This window comes from Chionomys nivalis, chromosome Y, assembly GCF_950005125.1.
Source record: "Chionomys nivalis chromosome Y, mChiNiv1.1, whole genome shotgun sequence".
Lineage (NCBI taxonomy): Eukaryota > Metazoa > Chordata > Mammalia > Rodentia > Cricetidae > Chionomys > Chionomys nivalis.
In genome coordinates, this window is record NC_080113.1 from 7,135,364 (window position 1) to 7,149,724 (window position 14,361).

The following is a 14,361-nucleotide window of genomic DNA, read 5'->3' on the forward strand; positions in this document are numbered from 1 at the left end:
AATGTAATTTCTCTAATGTTTTGTTTTTCCTTTCCTATATCGTCATTTTCAGATAGTTCTTTTTGTATTATTACTTTCTCCCCTAAAACACTTTATTGTAATCGGCATGCCAATTATAATTGGACAAAAATCACATTTTCAGTTCAATGTATCTGATTTTCTAAAATCATACTTTATTTTTTAATGTAGCCAAGACTATCCTGTAACTAACTCTGCAGCCCAGACTGATCTGAATTGCCGGTCCATGTACCTCTCCAGGGCTCGGATGAACATTTTCTTCTCTTTTGAAACTGAAAACTTCCATATTGCAAATGCGAGGACTTTCAAACCCAGAGCAATACCATCTACTTGTGGGGGTTTCCTGAGAAAGACTTTGCCTCAGGAGTTTGTGTGTTTCTAATGAGATTTAGTTGCTAGCCTTACTCAATCTGTGGGTATATTGAAAATGTTCCCAAGAAACTGTAACAATCTGAAGGTTTATGAAAGGTCGGACAACCTCACTTGAATTATCCAAACTTTTACCTTCTGTGGGTTTAACTTCATTTTATGAGAAGAACCTTTGACTTTCTTGATATTATCTGTGTAGTTTCCTTTCCTCTGAACCTGGCACTCACAAGAGTTGCTGCGGGATCCAAATTTAATTGAAAGTCAAAGCACCTTCATAAAAATATTTTGTTTTGTGGGCTCTGGCTTACTTCATTTTTGGAAGAAACAATGGCAGATTGGGCACAGGAGGATAAAGCCAGAATGGCTTGTGATTTGGTTACTTTAGGCCAATTAGCAATGTACACAGGCTACAAGAATGTCTTGAATACATTTTACTCAAAAATACAATACCTGTATTTCCTCAAGTTTTATAATGGCACCACTGTAACTTGACCTGTTATAGACTTTGCTGCATGTAAAGGGGATTTTGATGAAGAACTATAATTTTATACAGATTTTATGTATGAAAAGGGGATAAAATACTTGATTAAAGATGTCTGATTATCATTTGTGCTTCTATCACTTATTTTTAACTTTTCAGAGAAGTTTCTAAAAGCCACAAAGATTTCCCCAGAATGTCAGTTCATTCTTTGTGAGTACAAAGAAACGTGATTTCTGAAGCGGAGCCGTAGAAAGCCCAATGCATCAGCTCCAGCCAGACGGGAATTTGCAAAGCACTTCGGTGATGTGGGTAGTGGATCCGGGAACAGAAGGCAATTTGACTCTGAGCTTTGTTCAGCCACACGAGCTTGGGGAAAATCATAAATTCTCTGGCTTTGGTCAGATAATCTCTAATATCTATTCCAACTCGAATAGCCTTGCCCTGTTGAGTGTTGGCGAAACCTCAGCGATCGATAGCTCAAAATATGGCTGGGCTGCCAGGAAGCCCATGGCTCTCGCTAACATGCTACACTGCCATTTCAAATGTCAATGCTTTCTCTGTTTGTCTGTCTTATTGTTTTGTTTTTTTTTTTCTTTCTCTTTTTGTTTTAACAGTTGGACCAAGCAACACTCTCCCTGGCTGTGAGGGAAGACTTCCTTGATAACAGTACGGAGGCCAAATCTGTGAGTTTTACTCATGTTTAGCTACATGTCTTGCCTGGCGGCTGTTTGGTTCATCAGTTACTATGAGATGTCAGCTTCTGTCCTGGAAACCGTCACCGTAACTTCACGGAACACGTTCCCCGTGCAGCAAGGCAGAGAGTGTTTTCTAAGCCAGAGGTTCTCAACCTGCGGGTGTCGACTCTTTTGGGGATTGCATATCAACTATCTCGTCTATCAGATGTTTACATTACAATTCATAGCAGCAAAATTACAGTCATGAGCTAGCAAGGAAATAATAATTCTATGTTTGGGGTCATCACAACCCGAGGAACTGTATTACAACGTCACAGCGTTAGGAAGGTTGAGAATCACTGGTTTTCGACACATAGTTCTACTTCCTGTCTTGTAGAAACAGGAACATCAAGGCTGCGTACGTTCCCTGTTCAGTGACCTCATCACCTGGACGAGATAGCACATCCAAATGAAATAACCGAGATAGGAATTTGCAGCCAATCCTCAGACGAGCAAATTCATGAACAACCGCTTACTATCATTTTCCAAGCTGAGGGACACTCAAAACTGTATTGGCTTAAAAAAATCACCCTGGGGGGCTGGAGAGACGGCTTAGCTGTTAAAGGCTAGGTTCACAACCGAAAATACGTAAGAGTGTATCTCACTCTCAAGATAGAGTCTAAATTCCTTTGAAGAAGTTTAAGGCCTCTTCATTGCCTGTTTTCAGCCTGTCTCTCCTAACTTACCTGTTTTCTGGGTTGGAATCTTCCAGTTCTTCAGCTTTCACGCATGCAGTGGTCTATGAAGAAACATTTTATGTGTTCCTCATCACTAGGGCTCAGACTGAGAAACAGTCTCAAGCGTCGTTTAGGTTTTCATTTGCATGCCTTTCCCCCGTTGTACAACCTGCTGGGCAAGCCACCTTGAGCGTGTGCTGAGTAGCTGAACACGTTTTAGTAGACTTGGGAAGGGCAAACCGTTCTTTCCAATTAAAACTGTTAGCCAGACTTGCTGGCTGAATTTCATTCCATTTATTAAAAGGCTGGGTATCTACCAAGAAACACACAGGTCTTAAGGTGAGTCCTGCAGTAAGGATAGCGTGCAGGGTCGTAGTTACCGTGGAGATGAAACTCTGTATTTGCTAAGTTGTTGGTTTCTCATCGTCCTTTTTCCTGTTCCCCCGAGACAGGGAGGAGAACTCTAGGGAAGCCGAAATCAAAAAACACAGGACTCGAACCACCACAATCATCCTTTATTTCTTAGTGGGAAGCTGGGTAAATGGAGCTGGATGGGAATAAACTGCACTTTGCGTTGGTGTTCACGGGTCAGGTCCTCTGCATTTCGACTCACTTCTTTCCCATTCCTCTACTAAGGCATCGCTTGCCTGGGAAGGAGACACCCGACCTTTACATTTCTATTCTGGACTCATGTGGAGATGTTTCTTTTATCCGAAATATCACCAGTTGCCGGGAAGCTAGTTTGTTTGCTGTTTGATGCCTGGGCAGCTCTATCTGTCACAGAAATCGTACCCGTGCACTCATCACTTATTTTTTCTCTCAAAGTGGCAGGTGGGTGATTGTCATTGCATAATACTGGCATCATACTCTGATACCGAGTGAACACGAAGGAAGCTTATTGCCACCTCCTGTGTCGGCTCTTCCGTATCTCTGCAATGTCCTTCCTAGCAGGCTGTTGTCTTCCTCTCTTACAGTATCGGGACGCCCTTTATAGGTTCATGGTGGACACTGCGGTGCTTTTAGGAGCTAATAGCTCTCGAGCTGAACATGACATGAAGTCAGTGCTTAGACTGGAAATCAAGATAGCCGAGGTAAGTCTTAGCTGCAAACCTTTTCTTTTCGTTGCCACGCCCTTTTCTTTCCCGTATTTTGTAAACAATACATGCTGAATGAAAATATAAATTGCAACCAATTGGTTGCCTTCTGGGTCCAAGGTAGAAACTGCATCCTCTTTGGGAAGTAAAAAAAAAAAAAAAAAAACAAATACTGGAATTAAGATCTCCTCGTTTCTTCTGCTTCTCTGATTTAAGCCTAGTCAATATCTATGTGCTACTTCACGGTGATTAAAGTATGCCAGCAAGGAAACCTGTTTTCTCAGAGAAATTCTTATATGGCTCAAACAGAAGACAGATGTTCAATAGATACTGATCCCGTTGAAAGTTGCGTTTGTTTCCTTCCTTCTTTCTTTCCTTCCTTCCTCCCTCCCTCCCTCCCTCCCTCCCTCCCTCCCTCTTTCTTTCTTTCTTTCTTTCTTTCTGTTTTTTCTTTTCTTTCTTTCTGGAACTGGGAGTTGAATGCAGGGTTTCACACATGCTAAGTATGCTACCACCCCCAGTCATGGAAGGTAATTTTTCACTCAGCCTACTTTTTCGTATTATCCCTACTCTGTGCGACTGATAAAATTTGATCTCAGAGAAGTTCATCTATCAATATTGAATGTGAAGTTTGATGCAGACTTGAAACTGTAAAGCTGCCTAGCTGGTGCTCTATTGTGTTTCCGTGCTTTAGTTTTTAAAGACAAAAATCTTACTGGGTAGAAAAGGCTCGATATCTACTTGCCTCTGCATCCTGGAGTGTTGGGATTAAAGGTGTGTGCCACCATGCCCTTACATTGTCCTCTCTCTCTCTCTCTCTCTCTCTCTCTCTCTCTCTCTCTCTCTCTCCTTTAATCATTTAATGATAGTGTCCTATACTGTATTCTGAATAAAATCACCTTAAATTCTTTCTGGCCCATGTTAGAGACAGAAAGCGTTTCTAGAAGAAGCAATGTGTAAAATCCCTAAACGTTCTCACGTCCACGGGTAATAAATACAGTGACATTTGCTTGTGGGATAACTTAGTGATCCTTTATTATAGAAGTTAATAAAAATTCCGAGGTCCACGTGTTTATTGGCTTTGCGTTTGTAAGTTGGTGGTGGCATGTTGAGATACGGAGTTAGGATGAAGGGTAGGGTTGGAGGAATTCGGTCTCTCCCCTTACAGCGATGATGTTCCCACGCATCATTTTCCGAATCCCTACTCACAATGGAAAGTTCCTTTCTGGGGGCTCAGTGCATGACTCAGCAGGCAAAAAACACTGGACAAGCATGAGGACCAGAGCTGAGGTCCCAGAACGCATGGAAGGCCAGGCGTAGTGGCACCTGTCTCCTCTATTAGTGCTTCTACTTTGAGATGGAAGGTGAAAACAGGAGGATTCTGGGAAGCTCGTGAGCCAGCTAGCTGGGCACACACAGTGCAGACAAAAAAGAGACCCTGCCTCAAAGTGAGTGGGAACCAGTGCCCGAAGCCATCCTCTCGTTTACGTGCGTGCACCGTGCCGTGTGTGTGCCCTTCTGGGTCACTTATGAAAACTCTTCTGTCGAGCCTGTGCTCACTGTAGGGCGTATAATCCTGTCCTTTAGATTTTCCCCGCTGCCTCTTCCTGCTTCACTCTGTATTTAAACATATTCCTTTTTCTTTTTGTTTTTCGAGACAGGGTTTCTCTGTGGTTTTGGAGCCTGTCCTGGAACTAGCTCTTGTAGACCAGGCTGGCCTCGAACTCTGAGGTGCATGGTGTTTTTGCCCGGTTGGAAAGTTTCTCTCATTCTCTTAGTCTTCAGGGGACTCGTCACGTCTAAAACGGCCGAGACACACAGTCTTTGGGAGTCTCTGAGGCTGAGAAGGGGAAAAAAAAAAAAACTCATCCAATCCAAATAAATAAAGATAGCTACAAAATAGGCAGCCACCCTGTCCCGGTCTGAGAGACTGATGAAGGAGAGCGGGGACTTGCGGAAAGATAGAAAAGCCAAGTGATCATGTGGGGAAGGCAGCTACGGTCGGTCGGTCGGTGGAAGGGAGGAAGACGACTTGAGGAAGAGTCATTTTTTCAGGTCTTAGATTAATATGGTCGAGGCTCGAAGTTTGTGAGTTGTCTGCTTAGGCAGCAGCAGTGGGAAATCCGAAGGTCAAAAAAGAAGAAAACTGCAAGAAAACGGACCCCGGGTACCAAGGATACGCACATTGCTTCCTTTTTGTCGTTGGCCATTGTCCCCTAGAGGAGAATGAGCCGAGGTCACTCTCAGGATACCTGGGGTAAACATGGGATGTCGACCACAGTTGTGCGACTTCAGCTCGGTTGTCAAAACTGAGCCAGCAGTGGACTTGGCCCATCCACATGGTAGAGGCGAAGGGCATTATGGGAACTTCTTTTTGTACTGGCGACAATATTTCCTACTGAAAAGGATATCTAAATTTCCCTTTATTTTTTTAATCCTGTCTAAAATTCTGTCATTGTTTTTTTTTTAAATTTCTCCCCACAGCTGGGCATCACACCAAAGTCTTGAGAAAGCTGATAATAACATACAGATGTTTTGGCACATGCGAAAAGCAGTCATGCAATAATAAATGATTTATTTGAAAAAAAATAACCCAAATCTCTTTTTGACAGATAATGATTCCACACGAAAACCGAACCAGCGAGGCTATGTATAACAAAATGAACATCTCAGAACTCAGTGCTATGATTCCCCAGGTCGGTGAAAACTCTCTGAAAAAAAAAAAACAACTCTGTTGCCTGATACTTTACAAGGCATTACATTTCATCTGTGTATAAAACCTAGCCTTGTAAATCTGAACTTTTACTGTTTATCATTTTCATTATCTTCCTCTTTTACTATCCCATAAAATATCTTTGTACGCACAGTGGCATTTCTTCAGTTGTATGCAGGGAATTACTAAGAGCTTTCTGATAGTGGTTAAAATGGTAAGGCCATTTTCTTTTTAAAAAAAAATTTATTTATTAAAAATTTTCACCTCCTCCTCTCCATTTCCCTCCCCCTCCCCCTCCTTCCCCCTCCCCCTCCCCCCACTCCCCTCCCCCTCCCCCCACTCCCCTCCCCCTCCCCCCACTCCTCTTCTCCTCCCCCCACTCCATTCCCCCTCCCTCTCGATACTGAAGCGCAGTACAAATTCCCTGCCCTGCGGGAAGACCAAGGTCCTCCCACTTCTATCTAGGTCCAGGAAGGTGAGCATCCAAATAGGCTACGCTCCCACATAGCCAGTTCATGTATTAGGATCGAAACCTAGTGCCATTGTCCTTGGCTTCTCATCAGCCTTCATTGTCCGCCATGTTCAGAGAGTCCAGTTTCAACCCATGCTTATTCAGTCCCAGTCCAGCTGGCGAGGCCGTTTCCTTACAGCACAGCCCTGGGCACTGTGTCGGTGCTGGTTCGCCTGTTTAGCACTGCACAGACTTGACCTCTGCATTTCACCCTCCTCGGGCTTCTCACTTCATTTTGGTGACCCCGGTAGCTGCTGCTCCCTAGACCCAGGAGAAGGCGGAAGGACCCACGGTCCCATCCGACTTGTTCATTTTTACCAAGGTCCACAGAAAAGCCCCCTTTTTTTTTAGCATATTCCTAGATGGCTTGCTTTTAATTATGAGCAGAATTGGCTCACTACAAGTCTGTGCTGCACAACACAGGCTCTGTGGGTGACGGAAGCCACGGGGCTCAGTGGAGGGATCTGACTCTGGCTTCTGGATAAGCACAGGATGCACAGCTTTTCCTTTAATGATTTGGATGCAGTGGATCGTGCTCCGCCTACTCAATCTGGAGGCCGTTTTCTCTTCCTTGCTGCCTTACCGCAGGTTTCCTTTGTGTTCTCTCTCCGCAGTTTGACTGGCTGGGCTACATCAAGAAGGTCGTGGACACCAGACTCTACCCACACTTGAAAGACATCGGTCCCTCGGAGAATGTGGTGGTCCGCGTCCCGCAATACTTTAAGGACCTATTTAGGATATTAGCTTCGGAGAGGAAGAAGTAAGAACTTTCATGTGCATTTTACTGTGGCCTTTGTTTTCTCTATAAATTAGATTTTTCATGTGCTTGGAAATTTGCTTTTTTTTTTTTTTTAAAATATTTATTTATTTATTATGTATACAATATTCTGTCTGTGTGTATGCCTGCAGGCCAGAAGAGGGCACCAGACCCCATTACAGATGGTTGTGAGCCACCATGTGGATGCTGGGAATTGAACTCAGGACCTTTGGAAGAGCAGGCGATGCTCTTAACCGCTGAGCCATCTCTCCAGCCCCTGGAAATTTGCTTTTAAAGAAAGTTACAGCCAAACAGTGAGGGAAAATCGCAGTGCCCTTTTTGCTGAGTTGGCCGACATCATTGTCCGGGGTGACTCGCTTGCTGAGATGACAACAAATACCCAATGTTTTACGCCCCTTATTTACCCCCATTTCTTTTTTATTTCTCCATGCTGTTGCCTCAGAGAATCTAGATTGTTTATCAGTTTTAAGAACTAGTAAGTAATCATGTTATTTTCTGAGATTTCTACATAAACACTTTTCCCCCGGTTCATTTTTGGTCTTTTGCTGCATTTTTTTCCTTTCTGGTCTATTTTTTTTTTCAGTCAGCAAGTTGTTTGCTGGCAACAGACCAAATCACCTGTGTTGAAAAGACAAGACTGCTTTCAGAGCTGGAGGAAAATTAAATGAATAAAGTAACTTTAGAAAAGATGACATGTTTCTTCTCTGAAAGAATGTTTACAGTTTGGAGCTTTGCTAGCATAGGACTACGGTGAAAAAAAAAGTCCTAAAAATGCTCATGTTTTTTATGTTCATTAAGCCATTTAGATTTGATACAGAAAATGAAAGGTGAACAAATTTATAAAAACAATCCAGTAAAGCTAATTGCTCTGCTATGGTAAAAACAAAAATATGTTATTATTCAGGTCCTGTCCTTATTTCCAGGCGTTAAGTTTCTTTTCAAAGGCACCTAATGAAGTCCTAGTAATGAAATATAGCATCTAATTTCCTCTTTTACCCCAGAGAAACATCTAGATTTCCACAAAAAGCTGCAGCTGTTTAAGGTCTCTTCCATGTTCATTGAGAACATATAGAAAAAGAAAACCCACAGAAGAAACAACAAATTCACCTCGAGAGTAGCGATCCTTTAGAAATTTGCTAAGTGAAAATAGAATTTGACAGTGGGTAAGCGTATATGAGAATGGGATCCAAGTCTGAATATAGAATTCATTCTGTTTTATGTGTAACATATGCATGTAGACTTGTAATAATTCTGTGCAGTATTTGTAGTACGTGCAGATTTTGACGGAGACTCTTCACAGGAGCTTAGGTGTGGACTCTGCAATGTATGCTGTAAAATCGCCGCTTAAAACGTTGCCGAGTTTGGAGCATTTTGGGTTTCAGGTTCCTTGCCTGGGGTTCTCCTGGTGACTGTGAACTCCATTTGCAAAGAGTAGGGGCTTTGGGAAATCGTCTTCCTTTGATTTTCCCCAACGCTTGATTTACAACCAGCGCCGACTCTGGTGGCGATTATGTTTTGTGGCTGTGGGACTTCTGAACAGGCGGCAGGAAGGGCTGGAGGGAGATTTTCACCCAGTTCATCCTCCATCGATGACTCACCCAAATGCGGACACAGCCAACCGCAGACGTCACGTCTGTGTCTGGTCTCACTGAAGTGGCGATGCAAAACCCAGATGCTTCAAACAGGTTCTCAACAATCAGGTCATCAAAAAAGAAAAAAAAATGGGAATTCCATGCATACTTTCGAGATTTTTAAGCTGCTCCCTTTGTCTTGAAAAGACTGACAGGAAGCTTTCACCTTGCCGAACAGTATTTTCCGTTTTTTTTTTTTGTATCTGTCTTCTTTCTTGCCTCTGTCGCCATTTTATCTTTGTCTCTCTTCCTCCCCCTCTTCTTTCCTTCGCTCCACTTCCATTCTTATCCTTTGTTTCCTAGGTCCTTGTGTGGTGCTTAGCAAAAATAATAATAATAATAATAATAATAATAATAATAATAATAATAATAAAATAATAATAATAATAAAATAATAATAATAATAATAAAATAATAATAATAATATAATAATAATAATAATAATAATAATAATAGTGTTACTGGACTATATTCCCTGCTGGTCACATTTGGTCCTCACTTGGGTAATCTGCAATGTCTCGTTGAGGAAAGGTTCTCTCGTGTCTCCATCGTTGCTGCAGAGAGTCTATAAGCCCTCACTGCCCTCTGTTCTTGCACATATAACGGAATCGTTCTCTGTTGTGGCTTGCCCTTCCTCTTGGGTTGCAGTGCTCTCTCCGTTCTTTAAAGTCTCGAGACATTAACCATGTGGGACCTGGGGTCAGAACTCCGAAGAATAAGAACCAGTTCTCCAGGTAGGGAGACGAGGAAAAGGGCCACGGTGAACATCTGGGGTGGTGTAACTGATGTGAATACAGACGTTGCCCTCAAAGTTAGAGGCTGGAGGCTGACAGGCTATTCAGGGTTCAGGATGGACAGAGAAGGCCTTAGCGTATCGCTTGCAACCTCTTCCCACCCGCCGTTCTGAGAATTCGCCCTTGGAAGCCATACACAGGTCGTTCTGACGTTGACTAACATCAAGATTAATAATAAAAGTTCTGTAAGTGGCCTCTATTTTACACAGGAGGCGATTTGTCCAGTTACTCACAATGAGAAAGTAGAGATGATATTTTGAATTGGTTCACATTTGTTTTCATATTCCATCCCTTAGTTCCACACATGTTCCTGTATACAAAACAGGTACTTTTAAAACTTCTTGAAAAAAAAAATAAATTAAAAAAAATAAAATGAAAAAAAAAATAAAAAAAAAAGAAAAGAAAAAAAGAAAAAAAAAACTTCTTGAAAGGCTTTAGAGATATATGTCCATTATTCCACACCGAAAATGATTGGTACCAGATGTGGATTAGAGCTTGCTTTTTTTTCCCTGAATTTGGAGTATTTTGTCTCAGTTTATAGACAAAACCCAGCATTTTGTGTCTCTGCACATCCAAACTTAGAAGGAAGCTCGTTTCATAGCATAGATTTGGTGTACCTTCATTTTGTGCCTTGTCACATAAGGACATGCAGAAACTTTCACTTGTGGTCTTGTGTTAATTTGCAAAAAGTTTCAGATTTGGGGGCACTTTGGATTTTTTTGTATTTGTAGGTCAGAGTTGTCCAACCTGCAGTAACACATCTCTGATTAGTTAGGTATTGCAGTGTTGGGGATTCTCCTGTTATTTTTGATGTTCCGAAGGTACCTTTGGTTGATATCAATTGCTCAATTTTTGATGCTGCCTCACCCCTTGGACCAAGCCTACTGCTCACTTGACAGGATGCGGATGTTCCTTCTGAATGATCGGCTCTGCTGACCGTAATGCAGGAATAGTTTATCGTGCTTCATTAAGATTTAATGCGATGTCTTTCAAGCGCTAAGACAGGATTCTAGCACCGAACTACACCTCCTATCATTGACTCTCGGTAGATAGTATATAAAAAATATTGGAGCAACGAGACACCCACCGAGGTGGTGATACAGAGAGTACCTTGGCTCTTGTCGTTCAAGGGAGCAAATTATTGGGGTGTAATATTGGAGGCGTAAGCTAGAGGTGGCCGTAGGAAAAAGAGGTGATGGTCCAAGTGCAGAAAAAGTGGGCTGCATCCTTCGAGTTACTTCCAGCTCTTCCTGACTCCATGTTCAGCGATGATATACCTAATGTTTAAATAAAATGTGATAAGAATTCTATACACAGTCAAAATTAATAAATTATGCAAATTTTTTTTCTTGGAAGGCTGTTGGTAAACATTACCAGCACGTCACTAGGCAAAGGACGTTGTAGACTCCTCCCTCCAATCCGTCCCCTCTAACGAGACAACGGTCTGCTGTATCTTTCCTAATTGATTCCCTAATTTGAAGCTGCCCCAGAATTGCTCCAAATTAAATAAATTGATCTGAGGAACAGGAGACTGTGAATGAGAGCTCTGCCTTGGTAATCTCATCTAGATCCAATGAAATTTCGAAGACCCCGTAACCAGATGACGATTTAACAGTTTGAACATATGAATCTAGAGGGATGCGATTCGATCCGTAGTGATATCTCAAACAAATAAAATATATGCAGACGTGGTTACAGAGACACAGAGATATTCAGTGGTTATATAGAGAGATGATGGGAAAAAACAAAAGCCAAATGAGATGCAAAGTGCCGATCTTATTAACGTCAAGAAGCTCCTGTCATCCCGAGGACTAGGAAAGAAGATCAGTGATGGAACTGGAGCCAAAAAGAAGGCACAGCTAAGAGGTGTGATTTAAATGAGTATGAGAGAGGCAGGGGTGGGATGGTGGCGGACGGGGAACAGAGGGAACAGCGAGAGAGAGGAAGAGAGAGAGAGAGCAAGAGAGAGGAAGAGGAGAGAGGGAGAGAGAGAGAGAGAGAGAGAGAGGGAGAGAGAGAGAGGAGAGAAGCACAAACGAGAACCCAAAGAAGGTTGGTAATAGAGAGCATCCCTTTTATTCTTCGGAATTTTTGTTCAGCTTTTGTGATTTCGCTTGTCTTCAGTTTTATTCCGTATAAATCAAGCGGAATGTCCAATCAGGTGGTTCTTCTCGGACAGATGTTCCTAGAGGCGCACCCAAGAAGCGTCCCGTCATGTGGACCTCTTATTGTGCTCGTCCTTTCTGAAGATCGCCTGGCATATGGCTCTTCACAGTGTGGTCCGCAGATCACGCAGAATCTCAGTCTTTGCCCTCGATGTGCTGAACCAGAAGCTGTGGTCAGTTAAGATCTCCACGGACACACAAACGTTCAAATACGGACGTTAAAATTTAAGGATCGCCCTAGGGATTAGGAAGCCCTCGTTGAGCTATGTATGCAGACCGTCTAGCAGACAGGATTTTCTGAGGCTATCGGTTCTCAACCGTGACACAGACCAGAATTGGCTGTATAGGACTTGTTAACGTACACATATCTGGGGAACTGTTGCCGTACTTATTAATGCAGCGGTAGATCTAGGGTCGGGATCGGGGTTTTTATACCTAGTTTTCCAGCGATGTGTCATCTGTCGGTCCAAGGGCTGATTGGGAACTACGGCCTCGGGCATTTGTCTGGACAGTCTAGAGGATCCTAGAAGACCTCGTTGGCCCACCTTCCTGGCTCACTTCAAAAATAGTAGGCATTGGGGGAAGGAATAAATGCAAATGCAAATGGAAAGACTGGGCACTTCTTTGAACGTCGCTTGACTTTCAACCTCTGCTTTCTCCATCCATAAATGGGGATAATAATCGCCACCCACAGCCCTGGTCCAACCGCCCCAGAAGGTGTCTTATCTCTGAAGTGTGGTATAAATGCACACTCCTGGAACCGGAGAACATGGGGGAGGGTAGCAAAACCTTCTTAAATAGCAAATCTGCTGAGTGAGAGGCTTTGGAGAAGAACTCCATCCTGCCGTTCCAGTGGCAGGTCCTTTGCTGGGATGATTTTCTTTCTATTATTTATTCATATTTGGGGAAATGACCGCATTGCAGAAAATGCCTTTTGGACCCAAAAGAAGGAAAGCGTGGCTTATTTTCCGTGACTGTTGCTGAGTCTGTTTTTCGTGTTTGTTTTTGATCCGTCTGTCCGTTGGGTGATCCGGTCACTACGGTCTTCTCTTTTCTTGACGTGGTGACGCCATCGCTCCCGAGCTGTACCCCACAGTGCTCTGTCCGCAGTTTTATAAGACACTGGAACAAACCTTCGGCGAAGTATTTTCCGTCAGATTTCTGCTACTGATCAGGAGACTGGCGTTGGATGAGGAGCTTCTGTACATCCCTATGTGGTGTGCAGGAACGCGCACAGGCTCAGTACCTGGCTCGAGGCTAGACCCCGTGGCTCATTACCGTGCCCTACACATAGGCCTTGGTTTGGGGCAGGACTTACAGATGCCATTTGTGTTAGGTCTTACTCCTTTTTTTTTTTTATTAATTAATTTATTTAATTATTAAAGATTTCTGCCTCTAGAACTGGTAATTTAACGGACCTGGGGTGGCCTGAGCGTCTTCACTTATCCAGACTCTCCGGCTGAGTCTGCTTGAGCGAAAGCCACCGGCTGTGCCTTGAAGAGTTCACTAAATGATGCCGAGCTTCCACCGTCTCTGTATTCAACCAAAAGCTTCAGTATCTCGGAGCCCAAGTTTTTTTCTCGCCTGAGAGTTTCTCGGCTTGGTCAGGATCTGTAGGCAAAGAGGAGAGGCCTAAGATGCTGAGTTTCTTTTAGCAGCGGAGCAGAGCACGGTTGAGGGCAAGACTTAAGTTATTCGGACGGTGGACTCTGAGATGCGCCAACACCCGCTTTCTCTATTGGATTCAAGAAGAAATTTCCACAGTGTCTGTATTTTCATTTTATAAATTAAAAACATAATTAGGATTAACAGAGTTCCACTGTATTGGCGACCACAGACGCACAGTCTGGGGGACACCGTGTTCACTATTTGGAGTAGCGAGGCCGTTATTTTGTTTCCCAGCCGCCTGGCCGCCCAGACCCGAAATCATCACACAGAAGCCATAAAACTGAAATCACGGCTTGGTCCATTAGCTGTGGCTTCTTATTGGCCGACTCTTACATCTCGGAACAACCCATCCCCACTAACTTGTGCGTCACCCCAAAGTTTCAGCACCTCTGTCTCTGGCCGCAGCTCTGAGGCTTCTCCCTGGCTCTGCCTTCCGCCTCCTAGAATTCAGTTTGGTTTTCCCTGCCCAGCTCTGTTCGACTCTAATAAAGAAAAATCAGTTCCTTTGTCAACCAGTGCGACTCGTAGCACACAGAAGGGAATCGCACATTAACTATTGTTAGTTTGTTTTCACTCGTACGTTGAAAATAATTCTGAAATATCAACAGTTATAGGCATATGAATTTTGTTTCTTCGTTTAATCGTCATATCACAAAAAGTGGCTTAAAATTTTTTTTTTTTTTATTTTTTTTTTTATTTTTTTTTTTAAAGAATCCATGGCTGTGATT

The 14,361-nt window shown here is 43.1% G+C and overlaps 1 protein-coding gene across 1 annotated transcript in view; it reads left to right on the forward strand.

Annotated features, from left to right (window-relative positions):
- LOC130868818 (phosphate-regulating neutral endopeptidase PHEX) overlaps window positions 1-14,361 on the forward strand; it is a 105,594-nt gene that overhangs the window by 45,788 nt on the left and 45,445 nt on the right. Inside the window, exons 6-9 of the mRNA XM_057760840.1 lie at window positions 1,483-1,551; window positions 3,254-3,370; window positions 5,986-6,069; window positions 7,212-7,357. Coding sequence (XP_057616823.1) covers window positions 1,483-1,551; window positions 3,254-3,370; window positions 5,986-6,069; window positions 7,212-7,357 — 416 coding nt within the window. The remainder of the gene's footprint in view (window positions 1-1,482; window positions 1,552-3,253; window positions 3,371-5,985; window positions 6,070-7,211; window positions 7,358-14,361) is intronic.